This window comes from Pinus tabuliformis, chromosome 3_2 (assembly GCF_031772625.1).
Source record: "Pinus tabuliformis cultivar Carrire ecotype Pingquan chromosome 3_2, CPIR1, whole genome shotgun sequence".
Classification (NCBI taxonomy): Eukaryota; Viridiplantae; Streptophyta; class Pinopsida; order Pinales; family Pinaceae; genus Pinus; species Pinus tabuliformis.
Genome location: NC_142302.1, coordinates 1,244,600,530 through 1,244,622,719, shown reverse-complemented (window position 1 = coordinate 1,244,622,719; position 22,190 = coordinate 1,244,600,530). Strand labels below are relative to the sequence as shown.

The following is a 22,190-nucleotide window of genomic DNA, read 5'->3' as shown; positions in this document are numbered from 1 at the left end:
CGTAAATAGCAACCCCATTTGATCCTGACTGAACCACTACTTTGCTAGATGCAAGCTCAAAATTATGATTTTTATCACCCGACCAGGAAATCAAAGGTCCTTCTACTACCTCCGCCTCTTTCTTCTCGTCTTCACCTTCGATATGAATACAAGGTTCGACATTCTTAGATGTTTCTCCTATATATGATGAAGCTTGAATTTTCTCACATGTTAATGACCTGAAAATCAAAAATGCTTGGCATATTTCCTCTGGGCGGGCCTCTTTCAATGCCATATAATGGATCTACTGCAAGGAACAATAAATCCTCCACAAGCTGATGAAGAAGAGATGCAGAACATGCCAAACATACATTAATTCCAGTCAAGAAGACCAGACCGAATTATGCAATGCATGCAGAGGTTATGGAAAGAGCAAGAAGCTAGCGTGAGCCAGCCAGCCACCAAGAAGCCAGAGTGAAGCCTGTTAGCTTGTCAATGTAAAGCCAGAAGAAGCCAAAGTGAAGCCTGTCAGCTTGGATCATAGAGTTTTTTTTTGTAATATAATGCATATTGTATTTTGGAGAAATCTCATGATTTTTTAATTTTGGAGTTTATGTTTTGTGGAGTAATAAGGGATATTTGTAAATGTTAAGGATTGTAAATTTTGGAGTAATAAGGAGACTTTAGTTGTAATTTGTTTTCGGAGAGATTGTAACTCAAAGTAATTTTACTTTGAGGGGGGGTAATTTCTTTTTTACCATATTGTACCAAAGCACCATTGTAAAAAGTCAAATTTTGAAAGTTGCCTTGTAAAAATTTGAGAAATTGACTAGAGCCAAGTGCAAAGCTCAGTCAATTGTCCCCTGTTTTGACGACTATTCGAGGGTCAAGGTCAAGCCCCGATAGATCGTGTTTTTTGCGTGGTGTGTTGTGTTGACTATCTTGTCATTTCTGTTCTAATTCTTGGTGCGACGCTTCAACGCTAAAATGTCTGAGTTGATTAATTTGTTTTCTGATTCCGACAAACTAGAAGGCACCAAATCTTATAAAACATGGCATCGTCTCATTGAAAGCACACTCATTTACAATGAATTATGGCAGGGAATATGTGATGGAGATGTTAAGCCAAATAAACCCACAGATGCAGCTACACTAGCAAAATGGGAAATCAAGAATGCTAAAGCCTTAGCTCTTATTAAATCGTCTGTGAATGATGAAATGTATGTCCATATAGAAAATGCTATAGATGCATGGACTGCTTTTAAAACTTTTAAAGACCTCTTTGATACTCAGCCTGAATCAAAGAAAGTCGATCTACAATTAATATTGTTGCAACAAAAATTAACTGAAGGCGGTGATGTTCTTGAATATCTCTCAAGACTTAAGAATATCAGGCAAGAAATTATTAATGCTGGTTTTCCCGCAATTGATGATAGCTTTATGGTCACAATTGTAATTGCTGGGCTTCCTTCTTCCTATACGCATTTTTTAGAGACTCTACAAGTAACTGGGAAATTAGAGAAACTAAAGTTTGATGAGCTTTGTGAAATGTTGAGTCAACATGATAAAACTTTTGGGAAGAAGAAGAAAATTGGTGAAGATGTTTTTCTCACAGAGGCCAGCACTAGTAAGTCATCAACAGATAGTTCTCGAGGAAGAGGCAGATGGAATCAGAATCAAGCAGCACATAATCGAGGTCGAAGCCAAAGCAGAGGAAACAATTTTAACAGAGGAGGAAGAAATAATTTTCAAGGTAGAGAAAACAACCAAGGAAGAGGCAATTTTCAAGAACAAGGATATAATAATCAAGGTAGAGGACAATCTTAAAATAGAAGTCAAAGCAGAGGCAGAGGACAATCTTCAGGAAGAGGAAGAGACTTAAGTCAAATTGTGTGTCGAAGATGTAACAAAGTTGGCCATTATGCTGAAGATTGTTGAACATCACTTAATAAAATTCCCAAGTTTCAGCAGCATTCAGCACAATTTGCAAATGATCAAGATGAAGATAACTCCGAATATGTTTTTACTACCTCACCAGCATCACAAATTTCATCCTATCTTAGAAGTGACTACGAAGATGCCTGGATCTTGGATTCCGGGGCAACTCAGCACATGACTTGTCGACGTGATTTTTTTTTGGAATTTTCAAGATTGCCAACTTAATTCCATTTTTCTCACTGATGATACAAAACATACTCCTTATGGCAAAGGAGCAGTAAAAGTTTTTCTCCCTGGCATTGGAGAAAAAATGATTTCCAATGTATGGTATGTACCCAGTTTTAAGAAAAATTTGCTCTCTTTAGTCACGATTCGACAAGCAGGACATCAGGTGATTATGGAAGATGGTTTAGTGAAGATTAATTCAGTGAAACAGAACTTGAAAACAGTCATGACAGGTTATGAAGATGGAAAACTATTACGGATGAAAGGGACAGTTATTCCAAGGCATTCTGATTTTGCAGGGGCAGTGACTATAGGTATTTCACCTATAAGACTATGGCATGTAAGATATGGACATTTGAATTTTGAGAGTCTTTCTCAATTGCAGAAACAAGGAATGGTTAAAGGACTTCCCACATTCAAAAGGGAAAATGCAAAATGTGAAGCTTGCATTTATGGCAAACAAAATCGAGAAAGTTTTCCAACAAGTTCATGGCGTGCAAACAGGCGGCTACAACTAGTTCATAGTGATGTTTGTGGTCCACTACAAACTTCATTTGGTGGTTGCAAATATTTCTTACTATTCATTAATGATTTCGGCAGAATGACTTGGGTTTACTTCTTGAAGAACAAGTCAGAAGCATTTGATAAGTTTAAAATTTTTCGCCAACTTGTTGAAAATGAAGTCAAAGAAAAGATAGGTACTTTCAGGACGGATAATGGGGGAGAATTCACTTCAAATGAATTCAAAACTTATTGCAGTGAAAATGGCATAAGACGACATCTCACTAATGTTTACACTCCACAGCAAAATGGAGTAGTCGAAAGAATGAATCGCACTTTGTTAGGAATGGCGAGATCCATGTTAACATTCAAGAGGTTAAGTCCAACATATTGGGCAGAAGCAATCCATACAGCGGTCTACTTAAGAAACAGATCTCCAACTGCTTCTTTAGACGGAATCACACCTTATGAAGCTTGGTTTGGTTTCAAACCTCGAGTTAAACATCTTAGAGTTTTTGGGTCAGTGTGTTATGCCTTAGTTCCGAAAGAAAAACGAACTAAGCTTGACTCAAGAAGTTTAAAATGCACAATGATTGGCTATTCTAATGAGAAGAAAGGGTATCGTCTTTTGACCAATGGAAAATTCATTGTGAGCAGGGATGTCATTTTTGATGAAACAGAGAGTAAAAGTGCTGAAGAAATTGAAAATCTTCTTCACAAGTTAGAAACTAAAGGAAGTAAAAGAAATGGAAAAATGCAAAGTCAACCAACTTCACCAAATTGGTATGAACTTGATTTTCCTTCCTCTGAAGATGAGTCATCCAGTCCATCTACATCAACAACATCATCTGGGTCTTCTAGCAGTTCATCTGCATCTCCAAGCAGCAGCAGTTCTTCTGACAGTGATTCTCCACATTCTTCACCTGAACGACGAACCTCAATTTATATTAATCCTCTTTACAATGATGGGGACTTTACAGAAGCACAAACAAGTGAGCACCAACTTCCGAAATGGGCAGTTCAACTTTTGAAAGATGTAAAGCCTGATGAACAGAATAAAACTGGCACCAGAAGGGCACATAGAAGTGAAGGCAATTTTGCCTTGATAGCAAATGATGTTACTGAACCTTCCACATACAAAGAAGCAGTAAAACATAAAGAATGGCAACAGGCTATGGTTGAAGAATATCAAGCAGTAATTGATAACAACACTTGGAAACTTGTTGATTGTCCAACAAATGTTAAACCCATAGGATGTAAATGGGTTTACAGAATTAAGTATAATCAGAAGGGTGAACTTGAAAAGTATAAAGCACGACTTGTCGCAAAAGGTTTTGCGCAGCAGGAAGGCATTGATTATGAGGAAACTTTTGCTCCTACAGCTAAATGGAACACCATCCGATTAACACTTGCATTCGCCGCTCAAAAAGGATGGAAAGTTCATCAAATGGATGTGAAAAGTGCTTTTCTCAACGGGGATTTACAGGAGGAAGTGTATATGACCCAACCACCAGGTTTTGAAGTTGAAGGACAAGAACATCAAGTTTGCAAATTGATCAAGGCTTTATATGGATTAAAACAAGCTCCCCGAGCTTGGTATGCAAAGATGGATGAATACCTTAAGAAAGTTGGTTTTCAACGAAGTGCATCTGATGATACTTTGTATGTGCGACAACAGGGAAAACATCTGGTCATTCTTGTTATGTATGTAGATGATTTGATCATCACTGGCAATCATGATGATCATATTGCACAGGTGAAAAAGGAGTTACATGCAGGTTTTAAGATGACAGATTTGGGATTACTTCACTACTATCTTGGAGTTGAAGTCTTCCAACGTCCACATCATATTTTCATTTCTCAAAGTAAGTATGCAGCAGAGGTTCTTCAGCGTTTTGGCATGCAGGATTGCAAGCCCGTTCTTACCCCCATGGAGCAAAACTTGAAACTTTCAAAATTTGAAGGGGGGAAAAGGTGGACAGTACAACTTACAGACAGTTGATTGGCAGCTTGATTTATTTGACAAATACTCGTCCTGATCTATCTTATGCAGTTAGTATTCTTTCACGTTTTATGCAGGAACCACGAGACAGCCACTGGAATGCAGCCAAAAGAGTTCTTCGATATATCCAAGGAACAAAAGATTTTGGTCTTCTTTACACAAAGACTAAAAATTTTGTACTTGGTGGATATTCTGATGCCGACTTTGCTGGGAGTATTGATGATCGAGCATCAACATCAGGTTATTTAATGAATATGGGGTCAGCAGCAGTATCTTGGAGTTGTAAGAAACAGGCTACAGTGGCCACTTCTTCAGCAGAAGCAGAGTACATTTCAGCATGAGAAGCAGCATGTGAAATTGTTTGGTTGCGCAGAATTTTGCAGGACTTGGGCATTTCTCAGGCAGAAGCTACATCGTTATTCATTGACAGCGAGTCAGCGATCAAACTTGCCAAGAACCCAGTTTTTAATTCAAAGACAAAGCATGTGGACACCAAGTATCATCATATCAGATCTCTCATTGCCAAAGATGTCCTCAAGCCAGTTTATTGTCCTTCCGAAGATCAGATCTCCGACATTTTCACGAAACCGCTTGGCAGAATAAAATTTACTAAGTTCAGAGATGAACTTGGTATTTGCTGTAATGTATCTTTGGATCATAGGGGGGAATGTTAGATGATCCAAAAATAATTTATTATCATAGGTTATAAAATTGAAATAAAATAATTATTAATTTAAGAAATTAAATTAATAATTATTATTCTAGAATGATTAATTATTTAATGGAGACAATTAGACTTAGTATATTGTTGTAACAAGATATGACTCTCCAAATGTGTCGTATCTTAGGCTCTATTTTAGGAGATTAGTTAGCTAGTTGGTTTGAATAGCATTTATTGTAAATGGACACTTGTTATTTAATAAGTGATCCATAATTAGAGGTAGTTAGGACATTGAGCTTATAAATAGCTCATTGCAAGAGTGTTTGTGTTGTTCAGGTGTAAACTCTTGCAAAATCAATTATGTAATTGTTTTTTTTTCTGATTAATAAAATTACGTGTCTGAGGACACTTCTGCCATTACCCGGGCGCTTTGTCTGGATGTAGGCTCTAAATGGCCTCTACAATTTCTTCTTCTGTGAGGTCCTTACACGTCTTTGTTTTGTTCTTTTTTTATTTTCTTCTTTGTATGCTGCAAAATTTCTTCGTATTCAGCGGTTTCCTCCATTGCTGACAGTAAGTTTTTGAAGTGCTTGTGGGCTGCTTTTTTTATTTCTTCCGCTCCTTTGATTTCTTGATTTTCCACTTGTATTTTTCTATCCGGTTTCTAACTCTTTTGATTTTCACACTGTTGTGAAAAAAAGACGTATTCTTGTCCCCTGCCTTGAGCCAGAGGATTCTAGATTTTAGTGTTGCCTCTTCCTCCTCTTTCCTGTTTTTCCTGTATATCTCCCAGAAATGTCTCTCTTTAAGGTAGTCTTACTTGCTTTCTTCTTTACATTCTTTTTCAGCGTGCATGCTGTCCATTTTCTGTGGTAGCTCTTTTTTTTTTCCTTTTTTTTATTTCATTTAACCTTGTCCATTCCTTAAGCTTGATTCTTACATTTTTTAATTTTGTCTCCCATATGCACTGTGGTGAGCCTGATATTCTTGGTGCCCATGCTGCGTTAACTAATTTGCTAATTTTTGTGTTGCTGTCCCAGATTGAGTTGTACCTGAACGAGAGTGGGCCTTGGTTTTCCATTTTGCCCATTGCTATTACAACCATCTTATGATCAGAAGTTGTGGTGTGAATGATTTTGGATTTGATAGAGTTGTAAATCGCTGCTATGTTTTCTTGGATCAGGGTTCTGTCCAGTGTTTCTTTTATGTTACTTTTACCCACTCTCTTGTTATTCCAAGTATGTTTTCCATTGTTTGGAGGAATATCCATATGGCTATATTGTTCCATTATTTCTTCTAAAGAGTTTTTGGATGAATCCGCTTGATAGTTTCCTCCAAAATTTTCCTCTATACTTCTAACCATATTTAAATCTCCTAAAATTATTTTTGCAATTTGTGTTTCTTGTAATACTTCCTTAATTGTTGCCCAGCACTATTCTTTTTCCTTATAGTGGTTGGGGCATATATATTTATCACTTTGTATTTCTCTTCTGTGTTGATCCTCCTAAGATCTGTTAAAATCCAGTGTTGCACTGTTTTTTCCCCATTAATTCCCACCTTCCTTTTTTCCAAATTGTGCATATGCTTCCTGATGCTCCAATTGCCTGGATTGCTTCCCCTTCATATTCCCTGAACTTTTTTTTAAGATTTTCCGATTCTTTGTTGTTTACTTTTCTCTCCTAGATCATAAAGATATCCGGGTTCTCTTTTGTCAAAATGTCTCTTATTGCATTTTCCTTAACAGGTGTCCCCATTCTTCTGCAGTTCCAGGAGACTATTATCATTATTTACTTGTTGGGTGGTGCATGGCTCCTTTCCCCTTAAGCTGGCTTTTCTCCATATTTCCCTATACTTTTCCCTAGATAAGTGTCCATGGGTTGTTGTGTCCTAGGGCCATTTTTTTTGCTGCTGCTCCATCTCTTATTTCTTTATTTGTCTTTCTTCCAACTTTTTTTTGGTTTTTTGCATTTGAGAATGCTTCTTTAGCTTGTTTTCTGGTTAATATCCTATCCACTGAGGGAGGGGGAGAGGTGAATTGAATCTCTGGGGAAGAGGGGGGACCACTGGGTGATTGGGGAGCATAAGGTTTTAGATCTAGATCTAGATCTAGATTTGGCTCCAGGGGATGGGGGATCTGATGTGAGCAGTGGACCAAAGGGGGTTATTGCTAGCTAAGTTTACTTTTGGCGAGCGAGAGTGAGCTTCAACAAATTGTGCGCTGAGAAGAGTGTTGCACTGGTTGTTTGTTGGCTATCTTCTTTCATTTGACCTGTTCCCATTTATTTTCCGGATCCTCAATATTTTCACTTTCATTTTCTCTACTTTTTGTACATCTATTTGCAAAATGACCGTATTCATGACATACCTTGCATTTGAAGGGGATTTGCTCATAGTCCAGCTGTTGTATGTGCGTCCACTGATCCACTTTTATTTTGATAGCTTCTAGCAGACCTTTGCCTAGATCCACTTCCACGCAAATTCGGGCGCATGCATGCATGTTTTCTTTAAGCTCACATCTGTCTATGTATTTCCCAACTGCGTTTCCTATAGCTTTCACTGAATCATCTCTCTAGCGGTGGAAAGGCAGATGCGGCAATCTTACCCATACTGGAACAGCATTTGGGACGTCCATTTCTGGATCAAAGTCCGGTGTCCATCTGTTCAAATACAGTCCCCTTGTATCCATAAAATATGGACCGTTCTCGAATATCAGGTCGCGGTCCTCTTTGGTTTCAAAGTGGAAGGTGTAGTAACCTCTACCACATAATCTGATTGAGATCTTCCCAAATATTGATGCAGCGCAGTTTCTTTTTACCCACTTTTGCACAATCTTGGGTGATGGCCACAACCCAGTGAACTGCCCTACTAACCCTCATTCTGTCAGGGAGAGTGCTGCTTTTCTTCGGAGTGCTGGAAGGAGATATTTCTGGTATTTCTTCCATTCTTTTACAAACTTTGAAACTTATACTCTGTTCTTTGTTGGACCCATCACAGAGATGAGAGAAGCAAAAGCTTTTTATGTTACTTTTGATTCTTACTGGTGATCTGTGTGATGATGATCTTCATCTTTCGTTGGATCCATATTGCTCAAACCCCAGCAGCAGAAGGTCGCTGAGAGCCAATACAATCTGGGGTAGTATCTACCTGTCGAATGCTACAGCTGTGATCTCGCCTTCCTCTTTCTGCCATTCTGACCTCAGCAGCAATGGCCACTAAAGTGCAGCGAATGCTGCGTCGCGCAAGCAGCTAGGGCTGCATGTTATCCTCAGCTGCTCTCTGTGCCATCGCATGCAAAGTTTTTAACTTGATGATAATATTGTTACCCTTAGTTAGGTAACACAATAGATGGTGGAAATAAGAGTTGTTTCCAAGGAATTGAATGAAAAAATTAGTGACCTTTGAGGAAAAATCAATCATTTCTTCATCTTGTGACTTTCAACCAAAATTCCAAAAAGTCACAAGTTGCAAAGATCAACCTACATAATAAAGTAGTTAAAACAGCATAATAACATTACTATGCATCTAGCTGTCAATAGCAATAAGAACCAGTCCAACAAACCTAATATCCAAAACAAGTTAAGCCAATCGGTACACTCGAATTCCCAAACAGCAGAAAATGCATCTGCAAAACAGAAAAGTGTAAGCTGTATGTACTTGTTGGTAATAATTTGATAAAAGCTCTGTAAATCCAAAATTAGAATATATGTGCATTACAATATACACAAATTTGCCATAAACCATAAATAGTAATATATGCATGACTGGCTATTCAAAACACAGAACAAGCCATCACTCAAAATATCTCCATCCACGAATTGAATAGGCTTAATGAGCAAAAACAGAGTCCCATTGCTACCTGTCAATGGCAATAAGAACCAGACCTAATAAAGGCATGCAAATTTGGACCTGGCCACCAGGTCTCCTATCTCCTGCTGTTTAAAGCATCACATGTACAACAGGGAGACATACGTAGCTCATTACAAATCAGGCAAAAACACGTACAATGCTTTCTCTATCCATCATGATCTAAAGGAAGTGGTCTCAAATAATTATTGTCACTCAAACAATAAACTATTGCAAGAGCAATAATACCCTAAAGGAAACCCTTGCCACGACTAAAGCAATCAAGCAACTTGCACAGGAAGCTAAAATAAATATATCCGAACTCTCTTTAGTGCCAACCAAGAGTACTACATCGTATTCTCCAGAGCCTCTCCCTATTTGCAAAATGATATCTTTGCAATTACCCTACTTATGCTGTTGGTCATATGTGACAGCTACGCTTCCTATATTAACACTGTATAAAACAACTCGAATCTAGATGCAAATAACATTAATGACTGTTTCCTTGGAGAAGTTCCATGTTTGTCACCAAGTCCAAACATACATCAAAATACCCAAACTCACTTTAGTGCCAGCCAGAGGCAAAATCCCTAACTGCGTTTCACGCCAGAAAAAAGTACTACATAGTACTTCCTATTCTCCAGAACCTCTCCCTCTTTACAAAGTTCTCATTTTGCAATAAAGGTCCTTATGCTGTTAGTCACATTTGAGAGCTACCCTTTATTTATTAAAATTGTAGAAAACAATTCAAATATAGATGCAAATAACATTAATGACTGTTTCCTTGGATAAGTTTCACCGTCATGTTTGTCACAAGTCCCAACTCTTGCAAAGACAGGTGGAATGTGACTAAAGAAAAGTTTCAGATTTCAAATCTACTACGGTAGAATTTTCACTCATATCCAATAACAGCAGCAAAGCCAACTCAACCATGTTCCGAATTTATAATAGTTGAAGAAGAGTATAGAGCGTGGAGTAAAGATTTCATTCAATTAGACATTAGGTTTGCATATTAGCATACAGGAATGTGACAGAAACTTTCTACAGTCATATAACTAGGCTTCTAATTAATGAACCAAAAGGAGTTTCAAATATTTGTTTGTGTAACCAATCACATGATCTTTTATTAGAAGAAATAAATATTCTTACAAAATTTAAATTAATCCATAAAAAGGAACAGTAGAGCTCCTTAAGAAGACTCTTATGCCTGGACTTTTGCACTACGATAACTTCTGTCTACATATCTTGTAAGTCCAATGCCTTCTACACACTGCAACAACCAAGCTTAGATGCTTGCGTAGCATCCTCAGAAAAAACACATCTCACACATAGATGAGGTCTAGAGCTGGCAACCATATTGTCCATTAGAATCAAAAGAAAACACAATACTGCATCCATCAAGTAGTGTGGTCATTTTCCAAGCAAGCGACGACCACGTGCATTGGCTCCTTTGACACGGAAGCTCAGCTCTGTGACATCATCAGCAAGAGGATCTAGAGCATGATTTTGCCTGCAAAATGCAAAACACTCCCATTAGTATGACTATTGACATACTCCAGGCACACAATTTTGTGAAATCCCAAGATGACATACACAATGTCAGCTTTTCTGCATATCATAAGAGTTCAACAAACCTTTCTATCTCACTCCCCATGTCTACAGCCATTTCCTTCAATTGGTCAAGTACATTACTCAAATCCAATAGAGCATCATCCTGCTTTGCTTTTTGTACCTGCATCAGAATAACACCAAATTCATCCAGGCGTCCAAATTCATATGAAAAGCTGCACTCACAAAGAATGCATCAACCACCCACCTCTATATGAGCTTGAGGTGTATCTGCAACCAAAGGGTAAGTTCTGGAAGATGATCTACCCTTTGGGCTCTTGACAAGCCCTAATGCTGCTCTCTGTTCCATGTGTTTTCCTCTTCTTTTGAAAGAATCATCTGAGGCACACCAGATAAATCAAAGGCAGTGAGTGCATAGCTCAAATAGTTCCCACTACAAGACCAACAAATTTTATGGGAGAGGTAATCTACCTCGCGTAAGTACAGGACCCGTTATTGCACGAGACCTTTCAGGTTTCCATTTTCTTGAAAAAATACCACCCAAGTTACCAAGAAGCTTTTCACCCTGCATTATGATCAAAGAAAGAATTCAAAAAATAAGCAGAATACAAAATGGTCAAGACTCAAGACAGATGAAAAAAAGCAATAAGTTTTCCTTTTATATATGTTTAAAATTCATGGGTTCAAATTAATGGTAGACGGTGAAAATTGCCAAACGGTTGTCATGTTTTTCTAGTTCTTGCAGATGTTTCACTTGCACACAACCAGAGCAACTGATTGAAGGGTCCTTTAGAGGACATCAATAAGCACACAGACCAGGTTTTGTCTTACTTAATAGTAAATACATACTCTCATTTGTATCACGCAATGTAACACACAACTGCTTTCCTTTTGTGGGTCAGAAATCTTGTTCATTTAATAGTCTTTATTCACTCTCGTTAATATGACAGATAATAGCAGCATTTTTTTACTGTTTTGCTAAATTTCAGACAAGAAGTCAATCCAACCAATACAACCATCGGAAATGACTGTATAATAGCTACAGTAACATAAACCCGTGAGTTGTCAAACAGGTTGTGGTCAAGTGGCTAAATCAAAACACTTTGAGTGCTCACGAGTGAGCTCAAAAGCTGCCAAAAACGTGTTGCAAATTAATGAAGCCAACAAATTTCTACCGCATCCAAGACCAGGTGAAAGTCCCAGCGACCTTGATAGCCTGTAGCGACCTAGATAGCCCGTAGATGTTCCTGGATGACTTTGGTGGAATATATACAGTTTGGTTGTTGTATTTAAGCTGAAGGTAGGTCTACTTCATTAACAAAAGATCGTTTACCTTTCGTGTTTGGATAAACAGGGTATTCCATACCGGACGAACACCTTCAATAACCACTCACACAACCAGATCAAAATCACAATGCTGGTATTTTTACATGGTTAAAACCCTCTGAGAGGGGAACAGTCCATGGCCTCAGCCAAAGCAGCCACTTGAGGCAATTTTATTAAAACAAAAGAAAATATTTTACATAAGAGAATTATCGCAATCGATCATCAGCCATGACCTTCCATGTCCTTTAAATAGAGATCATGGACCAAATGGATGCTAAGCCACAGATCAATAACCATTAGTATCGAGGAGAATATGAATCGTTGGATCACTCTATGTCTAAAACATATCATGACTGTCAGATTACAATGCAACTAATGCACATTAAAGAAACACACTTAAACCTAATAGACACATTAGACCAAGTTGAACTTAACTAACTCCTAAGTGTGTACATATCCTAACAGAATGAAATCATAATCACAGGATTTGTCCAGCAGGCTGTAGTCAATTAACTGATCAATAACCGTTAGATCAGTCGTTGGATCACTCTATGTCTAAACATATCATGACCATCAAATTACAATGCAACTAATGCATATTAAAAAAACACACTTTACCTAATAGACACATTAGACCAAGTTGAACTTAACTAACTCCTAAGTGTGTAAGTATCCTAACAGAAAGAAAACATAATCACAGGATTTGTCCAGCAGGCTGTAGTCAAATGGTTAAATCAAGGCACGATTGCTCAGGCTTAGGTTCAACACCCACACAGACATGTTGCCATGTTCAAAGAACACATAATCGCAAGATTTGTCAAGTAGGCTGTAGTCAAATGGTTAGATCAAAGCAAGAGTGCTAGGCTCAGGTTCAAAATCCACTTCATTAAAAAGGGGTCATTTACCAACCAAGAAAGAAAAACATAATCACAGGATTTGTGAAGCAGGCTTTAGTCAAGTAGTTAAATCAAGGCTCAGGTTCAAAACCCACAAAGACATGTTGTCATGTTGAAAGAAAACAAAATTGCAGGATTTGTCAAGCAGGTTGTAGTCAAGTGGTTAAATCAATGCTCTCAGATTCAAAACCCACAGACATGTTGCCATGTTCATGACGCCGAGATGTAAGAAGGAGTGGAATCCTATGGATCTCGACGGTCTACAGAAGCCAAGTGAAGCCCACTTTGCTAACAAAGGCCATTTACCAACCATAAAAAACAAGTAAAACCCATCATTTTCTGTTTGGAAATTCATGTGGGCAAAGCCAAACTATAAAGACCAAACTCTGTCCAAATTTTTGCATATTATTTACTACGCCAACCCCAGATATGGGATATGTAATTAATATAATATTTTCTTTTTTCTTCAACCAAGCAATATATTTTAAGGAGGAGAAAAAATGCGTACTGCTTGGTAATCAGTTCACTCAACACTCAAAACTTAGTATAATATTTTCTTTTTTCTTCAACCAAGAAATATATTTTAAGGAGGAAAAAAAATGCGTACTGCTTTGGTAATCAGTTCACTCAACACTCAAAACTTACTCTGGCTCTGTTATAAAGAGAGCGGTATCAAATTCCTCAAAGTGCCACTCTCAAAATCTATCAACTTGTTTCAAAAGCCAAATGGTTATCAAATTGCACGAAGTGCAAAGGTTTACGGAGCTAGGGGGTCTTTTACTTTTTCATGCCAAGAGGTATCGAATTCTTCGAGATGCCAACCTTAATGTTTTCGCAGCTAGGATTTTCTTTTCCTTTTTATGTTCAGGGTTACAAACACCAACCACTCTGCGCCCAAAGAAAAGTTGGGTCTCCTCCCAACCGCATCATCTCACACCCTTGATTGTAGAACGTGTCTTTTGGTGCAATCATGTATTGAATAAAACTACAGGCAATAAAGTAAAAATTGAAGCGCGTGGTTAGAAGAAAATAAAAGTATGTCTTACAGCTTTGAGGTTGTAATCAAGTTCGGTTGCCACATTATGGGTTCGTGTAATCTGCTCACCCTGCTGATGCAGCGTGATCAACGTCTTGGTAGCATCATCCTTAATATTCTCAGCAAGTTTCAGACAATTATTGACCGTCGTAGTGGTCTCCTCAGACTTGAAAACGGCGTAGCTCTCCAATTCCTGGACTGATTGATTCTCAAACCCTCCGTTGTCCCGGAAATCATTCTTATAATCGTTCTTATAATTCTTGCGCACTAATGAAGACGAAGAGGCAGAAGAAGTAACGTTCTCTTCAAACCCTGATAACAGTTCTTTTCTGTCTTGAGAACTCGAATTAGGGATCACATTGACAGGGCTATCAAATGATGAAAAGCTCGAATTGGGGATCTCCTTACCAGTATCAGTTGATGAGGAGCCCCCGGATTTCCTGATTCGGATCTTGCGGGCCTGATGAGCGCCCGTTTCCTTCACTTTTCCGGCAGTTCTCACGGCCGACTCGCCCACAGAAACAGCCCGCTGTTTCACGTGGGAGATAAAATTCTCACCTTTATTTTCGCTCAAACCCTCATAAGAATGGTCAGTATTTTCATTAAATCTTAATTTCGAGTCCCTGGGATTGTTCTTATTACGAGACGCAGGCTCGGCTTCCTCCTCGCCCCCGCTAAACGGATTGCGGGTCTGAACTTCAGGGATTTCCACCCGTGTCTTGCTGGATTTGAACCGCACTGCTTTGGCGACCGGCTTCTTGGCGGGACTCGAAGCCGAAACCCCATGGCCATCGTCGAAAGGGTTCGTGTAATTTTTCTCCTGCGATGTCTTAGTCATCTTGGCATGACTCGAACCCGAAATCCCATGGCCATCGTCGTCGAAAGGGTTCGAGTATTTTTTCGCCCGTGAGGCTGAAGTCTGAGGTTGCTTGGCCTCTTCGTCGCCTGAATCGAAGGGATTTTGAGAGCTGACATCATTTCTTCTCGCCATTGGTTTAATCTATCAGAAATCTCTGACCTTACCTGGAACTGAAATTAATTCAATCAATCAATCGGGCGAAGCAGAGAGAAATTCAATCAATCGATCACGCAAAATGGAGAAGAGAGAAATCCAGATATAAGGGTTGGAGCAGAGACCATGGACATGGTCCACTCTTTAAATTTCCAGGAAGTTATCCTGCAAACTTGGAAAAAAATGGAGAGGGTTACGCGGTTTGAAGAAGTCACAAAATGAGACCGGGCCTTCCTATTAAATTTAATAAACATCTAGAAGATCGTCCTTATTTTACTGGGGTAGCCCACCAAGATGTTTGACAAGTTTATCGGAAGTGGAAATGTCAACGAAACTGCACACTGCTCTGTCGGAAAAGACAAACCCAATGAAATAAGATTCCAAACCATAATGGACAGTTAACATTTCTATGTTATGCTTTGTTTTGTTTAATGGATTATAATGGGAAAGTTTAATTATAATTCTTTTATGTTTATTTTTATTTTTTAATTATAATTATTATATAATAATGGATAATTTAATTATTTTATGTTTTGATATTTTAATTTTAATCTAACAATATAATTTTGTATTTTTCTAAGAGTAAAATTGTAATTTTCATATTTGTTTTTAATTATATAAATAGATTTAAAGTTTTGAAATTTTGTTGACACATTTTAATTGTAAAATTTATTTAACTTATTTTAATAAAATTTGATAAAATGTCAAATAAAATTAATTAAAAAATATAATAAAAAGTTTAAATGTGATAAAATTTAATTACTTTATAATTTTTTGGCGAGATTTACTTGTGCGAGATTAAATGTGGTTTATTTTATTATATGTCAATGAGTATATTGGAAAGAGGGTGTCAACAAATTATATGTATTATGTAAAATCTTTTGGTAGAAATCACATAAGAGAAATTTTTGGCCGACACATTTAGAACCAACAAGTGTGGTTCATTATGGAGACAGCGAAGTCTTTCGGTAAAAATCACATAAGAGAAATTTTTAGCCGGCTTCCGGCTTGTTTCGAACCAACAAGTGTGGTTCATCTATCATGAGGACACTTAGTCGGCCAAAAATTTCTCTTATGTAATTTCTATCGAAAGACTTTGCTTAATTCATTATGGATCACAAAGCTTGAATACAAAAATTACATGTATGTTTAACATTTAATTAAATAAAAAAGTTCATTATACAAACAAGTATGAGGGGTATATGTAAGTATGTCATGTTCTAAAAAAAAATTAGTCGGCTAAACAAAAAGACAAATATTAAATAACCATATAAATAAATAACTAAAAATCCATTAACACAACCATTAACTCATTTGTTGATATTTCACTTTCATTCTACTTGTTTCTTTGATATTTCACTTTGGCTCTTCAAGTAATAAATAAAATATTTTGATGCTTATCTTAAATAATATAATTTTAATAACTTTATAGAGATAAAATAATTAAAATCAAAAATATATATATTTCTCTTCTAAATATCTCAATATAGATAGTTACTTCTTAATAAGAGAAAAATGTGTAACTCATTCAATTTTTAATATAAAATATTAATAATGATACAATATCCAAAATTACAATTTAAACAATGAAAAATTATCACTATAGATATATTTTAATCGCATATTTACCAAGCCCTAAAAAGGATTAATTGATTTGTAAAACTTTTTTCAAGTTAGAGATTTGATCCCTCTCAACTCTTAGTAGATCCATAGTTAAAATGGATGTACACTGGTTCTACAATCCAGTATGAGGGGATGTGTAAGTATATCACACCTCAAAAAACTAAAAACAAAAATTAGGGCATGTCCGCGAAACGAAACAAAACAAATAAAAACCATATAAATAAACAATTAAAAATCCATTAACACAACAATTAACTCATTTGTCGATATTTCACTTTCATTCTACTTGTTTCTTTGATATTTCACTTTCATTCTACTTATTTCTTTGATATTTCACTTTCACTCTTCAAATAATAAATAAAATATTTCAATGTCTATCTTAAATAATATAATTTTATATAGCTTTATAGAGATAAAAAAAAATATATATATATATATATATATATATATATATATATATATATATATATATCTTCTAAATATCTCAATATAGAACTTAAATAAATTGTTTGAATATTAATATTAACTATTATATTTTAGTATGAACTTTCTCTCTCTTTATACAGAAAGTGTTTATATATACATATATATATATATATGAGAGGAAAATGTGTAACTCATTCAATTTTTAATATAAAATATAAATAATGATAAAATATCCAAAAATACAATTTAAAAAATGAAAAATTATCACTATAAATATATTTTAATCATGTATTTATCAAGCACTAAAAAGGATTAATTGATTTATGTTGGCATGCATCGAAAAAAGTTTTCGTGAGCTGCCGCGCTGCAACCCTAGCCGCGCCTTCTAAGCGACCCCGCAAGCGTTCTCCCTCATGGAGCCTGGAGGCGGCCCTGCGGCCCCTCCCCCCTTTCCTCCGGAGATCGAAGCCTTCAAGGCTCTTGTAACTGCAACAGGAAAACGTCAGGTCACAGGCCCGCAGCAAAAATTCGTCAAAAAACTGGACAGTATACCCAAGGTGGCCTTACCAGAGGAGGAAATCTGTAGATCTGCACTGAATCTTGCAGAAAAAGGTCTGATCGGCCAGTTCACCGGTTTGTGGCCATCACCGAGAGCAATCGAAGAATGGGTCAAAAGGAATTGGCTACCTTTGGTAAATGAAGGAATCAAGATCTATTTTGTAGGCAAAGGGTTCTTCGTTTTCTTGTTTGACAGTACAGAGGACAGAGGCCTGATTTTCATAAACGGGCCATACTTCATGGGGCCTCAAGGACTCTATTTGAACAAATGGTCTACTGATTTCGATCCAGCGCAAGACGTGCCCAAGGCGGTTCCTGTTTGGGTACGCCTCCCGCATCTTCCCCTGCATTGCTGGAATCAAAGCTCACTTCAATCCATTGGAAACGCACTTGGAAAATACATAGACCAGGCCCCAAGGAAGGATCAATACTCTTGTGCTCGGATCTGCGTGGAGGTTGATCTGGAAACAGGATTACCCGAAGCGATTCAGTTATCGGTGGCAAACTGGACACACATACAAGAGCTTGATTACGAACAGCTGCCTTTCAAGTGTCGATTCTGTCATGAGTACGGGCACTTTGCAAGATACTGCAAAAAAAGAAACGAGGAGACAACAGAGAAGGAAAAAGAAGAACAATGGAAATAGGCAAAGAAGACAACATTCAGCAGACAGAGTAACAAAAACAAGGCTAAAGGGACAGAGAACAAAGTAGATAATGGAAGCACAAGTAATCAAAACGCCGGAAGCAGTGAAACAAAAGGCAATGAGGGGGATAAAAACCCCTTTGAAATCCTCACGCCTCCTTCAGATCCTCCGGAAGCAGGGGAAGAAGAACCACCACAGCAGGAGAATATTGAAATCATAGAACCAGGTAATAACCCAATCCCCATCCCAAGCAACATTTCTTCCCCTTCATATGCAGATATAATCAAAAAAAAGAAGAAAACCATAGAGAATATGGGATCATCGGATGATGAAACATTTGAAAGGACAACAAAAAGGGTTGGACGAAGATCAAATAAGGAAACTAGAGAAGAGGAGTCAGAAAGACAAAAAACCCTCGGCAGTCAAGCTACCATCGAAATGACACTAGGGAGGAATATCAGGCCTAGGGCCTCCAAAGGAGGAGGGCCTACCCCTTTAAGTGGTAAATGATGCAGTTGATCTCTTGGAACTGTAGGGGTCTGGGTAATCCCAACAAGGCAGAGGCTATCAAAGACTTATTGAAGATGGAGACCGCGGACATCCTTATGCTCCAAGAGACCAAAGTAGAAGGGGAAACCCTTCTAAACACCAGCGCTATGAAATGGAAATTTGATTCAGGAAAGGCTGTTAGTGCAAGGGGCACGGCTAGAGGAATAGGTACTTTTTGGACAAAAGACTTCTCACTAGAACGATTCTTAGCGACCCAACATTGGATCTTCACAGAGCTGCGTCACACCGTAAGCAATCTTTCCCTCGCTCTGTTTAACTTGTATGTCCCTGTTCATTATGAAGATAAGAGAGAGTGCTGGAGGACACTCTTGGATTATATAGCGCAAATCAGCCCCTCCAATTTAGTCATAGGTGGAGATCTGAATATAACTCTAGATCCCAAAGAAAAGAAAGGAGGGATTCAGTCTAGAGATCCTTTCATCAATACAGTGGGCAATCTGATTCTGCAGTGGGATTTGGTAGACTTCAAACCAGTGAAAGGCAAATACACCTGGACAAACAATAGAACCGGAGAAAATCATATCTCTGCCAGATTGGATAGGTTTCTCATCAGCAGCTCTTTAATGATGGACAATAGAATAGTTTCACCAAGATTCTTCCAAAGCTCACATCGGATCATAAGCCTATCCTCTTATGCCTAAAAGAAGAAGAAGATTTAGGCCCCCTTCCATTTCGTTTCAACCCTCTTTGGGCAGGTAAAGAAGGGTTTTTAGAAACAGTTCAAGCAGCATGGAGGATAGATGTACTCGGTTCCCCAAGTTATGTGTGGGAACAAAAAATGAAAAATACAAAAAAAGCACTCAAAGATTGGATAAAGAAATCCATGCAATCCCCCAATAGGCAGAGGAAGGAGGCAGTTCTTCAAATGGAAGGAATACAACTTGAAATGGAGGAGAAAGATCCCTCTTCCACAGATTTAGCCAATGAAAAATCTGCTCAAAGGAATGTATACTGTTCTTTTAGAAATGAAGAGGAATATTGGCGCTTAAAGTCTCGAAGTCTGTGGCTCAAATCTGGGGACAGAAATACCTCATACTTTCATAGACAGTGCAGGGCCCGTCTCTCGCGCAATCATATAACAGAAATTACCAGCACTAGTGGTCAGGTTTATAAAGGATTTTCTCAAATCAAAGAAGCAGCTGTAAATCATTTTCAGAACCTTCTTAGTGCAGAAAGAAATGGGAACGAGGAGGATGAAGTAGAGTTTCTCACAACCATCCCAAATCTAGTCAGTGAGGAAGATAATGATACTTTGATGAGTCCAGTAACGGAAGAAGAGATAACTAATATAGTCTGGTCCATGGAACCAGATAAAGCCCCAGGTCCCGATGGCTTCACAGTACACTTTTACAGAATCTGTTGGGAGATTATCAAAATCGATCTCTTCATAATGATAAGAGGAATCTTGAGGAAGGCAAAAGTGGGTGGTGGAATAAAATCCACATTTCTCGCTTTAATCCCCAAGGAAACAAACCCAGGATCCTTTGATAGATACAGGCCGATCTCCCTTTGTAACTCATCATACAAGATCGTGGCCAAACTGGTGGCAAATAGAATTAAGCCACTACTTCAAAAACTCATCTCTCCAGCCCAAGGAGGATTTGTGAAAGGCAGACAAATCTTGGACAATGTCATTCAAGTCCAAGAGGCTCTCCATTCCAGCCATACACGGAAAGAACAAGGTATGATTATCAAATTAGATATGAGTAATGCTTTTGATCGAGTTAACCGTTCTTTCCTGCTCAGGGTACTTGCAGCCTTTGGGTTCAGACAGGAATTCATAAACCTTATCAAAGCCTGCATCGAAAACATCTGGATCGCTCCAATGGTGAATGGGAGACCAACAGAGTTCTTTTTAGCCACCGGGGGACTGAGGCAAGGCTGCCCTCTGTCTCCCTTTCTCTATATTCTGATGGCGGATTCATTAAGCAGAAAGTTGACACAAGAGCAACAAAGCGGCACCATTCCTGGGATAAGAATCGTGCAAGGCGTAGCCCCAGTGAATCATGCGCTTTTTGCCGATGATTCACTCCTGCTCGGGGGCGCTTCCATGAGAATTGCTAAATCCTTCAAGACAATTCTCCAAAAGTATTGCAGTGTTACTGGAGCACTAATCAGTGAGAGGAAAAGTGCAGTTTACGGATGGAATACCGATCAACAAACAATTGAAAGGATAGCCAGTGAACTGGGGTTCAAAGGCTATGCAGAGTGGGATAAAATAAAGTATCTTGGTCTTCCGTTGACGATGGGATCCAATCGCAATTATTTGTGGGAGGAGGTGATTTCCAAGTTCAAAAATAAGATAGCAGCGTGGTGTGGAGTCTGGCTTTCCACAGGCGGCAAGCTCACTCTCATCCGTTCGGTGCTTTCAGCTCTGCCTGCTTACCAAGCCTCTTTGCTGATGGCTCCAAGGCAAATCGCAGATCAGATCTCTTGTTTAATGCGAAATTTTTTGTGGAATGGTGGGAAGGGGAACAACAACCGTTTTCACTTAGTTAACTGGGAAACGGTGAAGCGTCCCATTGCTGAAGGTGGACTCCAAATTAGAGATCCCCAACAAGCAAACCTAGCCCTGGGTTGTAAACTCCTGTGGCAGCTAATATCTGAGCCCACGCATCCTATCAGCCAGCTCTTAAATCTCAAATATCTCAGAAATCGGTCGATCATCTCCTTCAACCCAGCGCCTTCTCCTAGAGGAACACAGGCTTGGAGGCTCTGCTGCAAAGGGATAGAGTTCTTCAGAACACATTTGTATAAAATTCCAGGGAACGGCAAAAAAACATTGCTGTGGAGAGACCGAATCATGGGCCATCCTCCACTCTTAGTCATAAACGAAATCGCAGATTTAAGAGCCTGGTTAAGATCAAAAGGAATCAGGAAAATCGAGGACATCGTAGAGTGGGATAACAAAGGCAATTGGCAGTGTTGGACTTTGCCCAACATACCAGCGCACTTAAAAAATCAGTTAAACTATTTCATAGATGCAATCACAGACTTTACTCCAGTGCATAAGGACGAGGAAGATTCATGGGGTTGGGGACAAACAGGGGTATACACAGCCAAACAAGGGTACTTACAGATGCAAGGCAAAAAGGACTCTCCGCACCCGGAAGCAGTGTGGAAGCAGATCTGGGAAAGCTTCAGCGTTCCGAAGATCAATTTCTTCTTTTGGACTTTGTTTCACAACAAAATCTTGACTGGAGATAACCTATGTAGAAGGAACATAGCTGGTCCACATCGATGCGTGTTCTGCAAAAAAGCCTTGGAGACCTCAGTTCACATATTTATTGAATGTGAGTATGCACAGAAGGCCTAGACTAGCTTCTTGGTTGGACTGAAAGTTAGACCCCCAGTGCATTGTTCGATAACAAACATGTT

At 38.4% G+C, this 22,190-nt stretch overlaps 2 protein-coding genes across 2 annotated transcripts; one reads left to right on the top strand and one right to left on the bottom strand.

The window, feature by feature from the left end:
* Positions 1 to 10,243: 10,243 nt before the first annotated feature.
* On the bottom strand, positions 10,244 to 15,216 carry LOC149185249 (SNAP25 homologous protein SNAP29-like). Its single transcript, XM_089417857.1, has 5 exons — positions 13,987 to 15,216; positions 11,190 to 11,283; positions 10,966 to 11,096; positions 10,784 to 10,881; positions 10,244 to 10,659 (listed from the first exon to the last, which is right to left on the bottom strand). Exons 1-5 carry the CDS (start codon positions 14,965 to 14,967, stop codon positions 10,560 to 10,562), a joined length of 1,404 nt encoding a protein of 467 aa, XP_089273983.1. The 5' UTR covers positions 14,968 to 15,216; the 3' UTR covers positions 10,244 to 10,559.
* Positions 15,217 to 17,450: 2,234 nt separating this feature from the next.
* LOC149185248 (uncharacterized) lies at positions 17,451 to 18,242 on the top strand. The gene has a single exon (XM_089415598.1). The coding sequence runs from the start codon at positions 17,451 to 17,453 to the stop codon at positions 18,240 to 18,242; it is 792 nt and encodes a 263-aa protein (XP_089271724.1).
* Positions 18,243 to 22,190: the final 3,948 nt, after the last annotated feature.

Bases quoted from the DNA above. Each gene is read 5' to 3' on its own strand.
- LOC149185249 (XM_089417857.1), bottom strand. From the start codon at position 14,967: ATGGCGAGAAGAAATGATGTCAGCTCTCAAAATCCCTTCGATTCAGGC. The intron at 11,097-11,189 runs GTAGATTACCTC...GGTGTGCCTCAG, and splicing joins GGGTCCTGTACTTACGCGAG to ATGATTCTTTCAAAAGAAGA. The intron at 10,882-10,965 runs GTGGGTGGTTGA...ATTCTGATGCAG, and splicing joins CACCTCAAGCTCATATAGAG to GTACAAAAAGCAAAGCAGGA.
- LOC149185248 (XM_089415598.1), top strand. From the start codon at position 17,451: ATGGAGCCTGGAGGCGGCCCTGCGGCCCCTCCCCCCTTTCCTCCGGAG.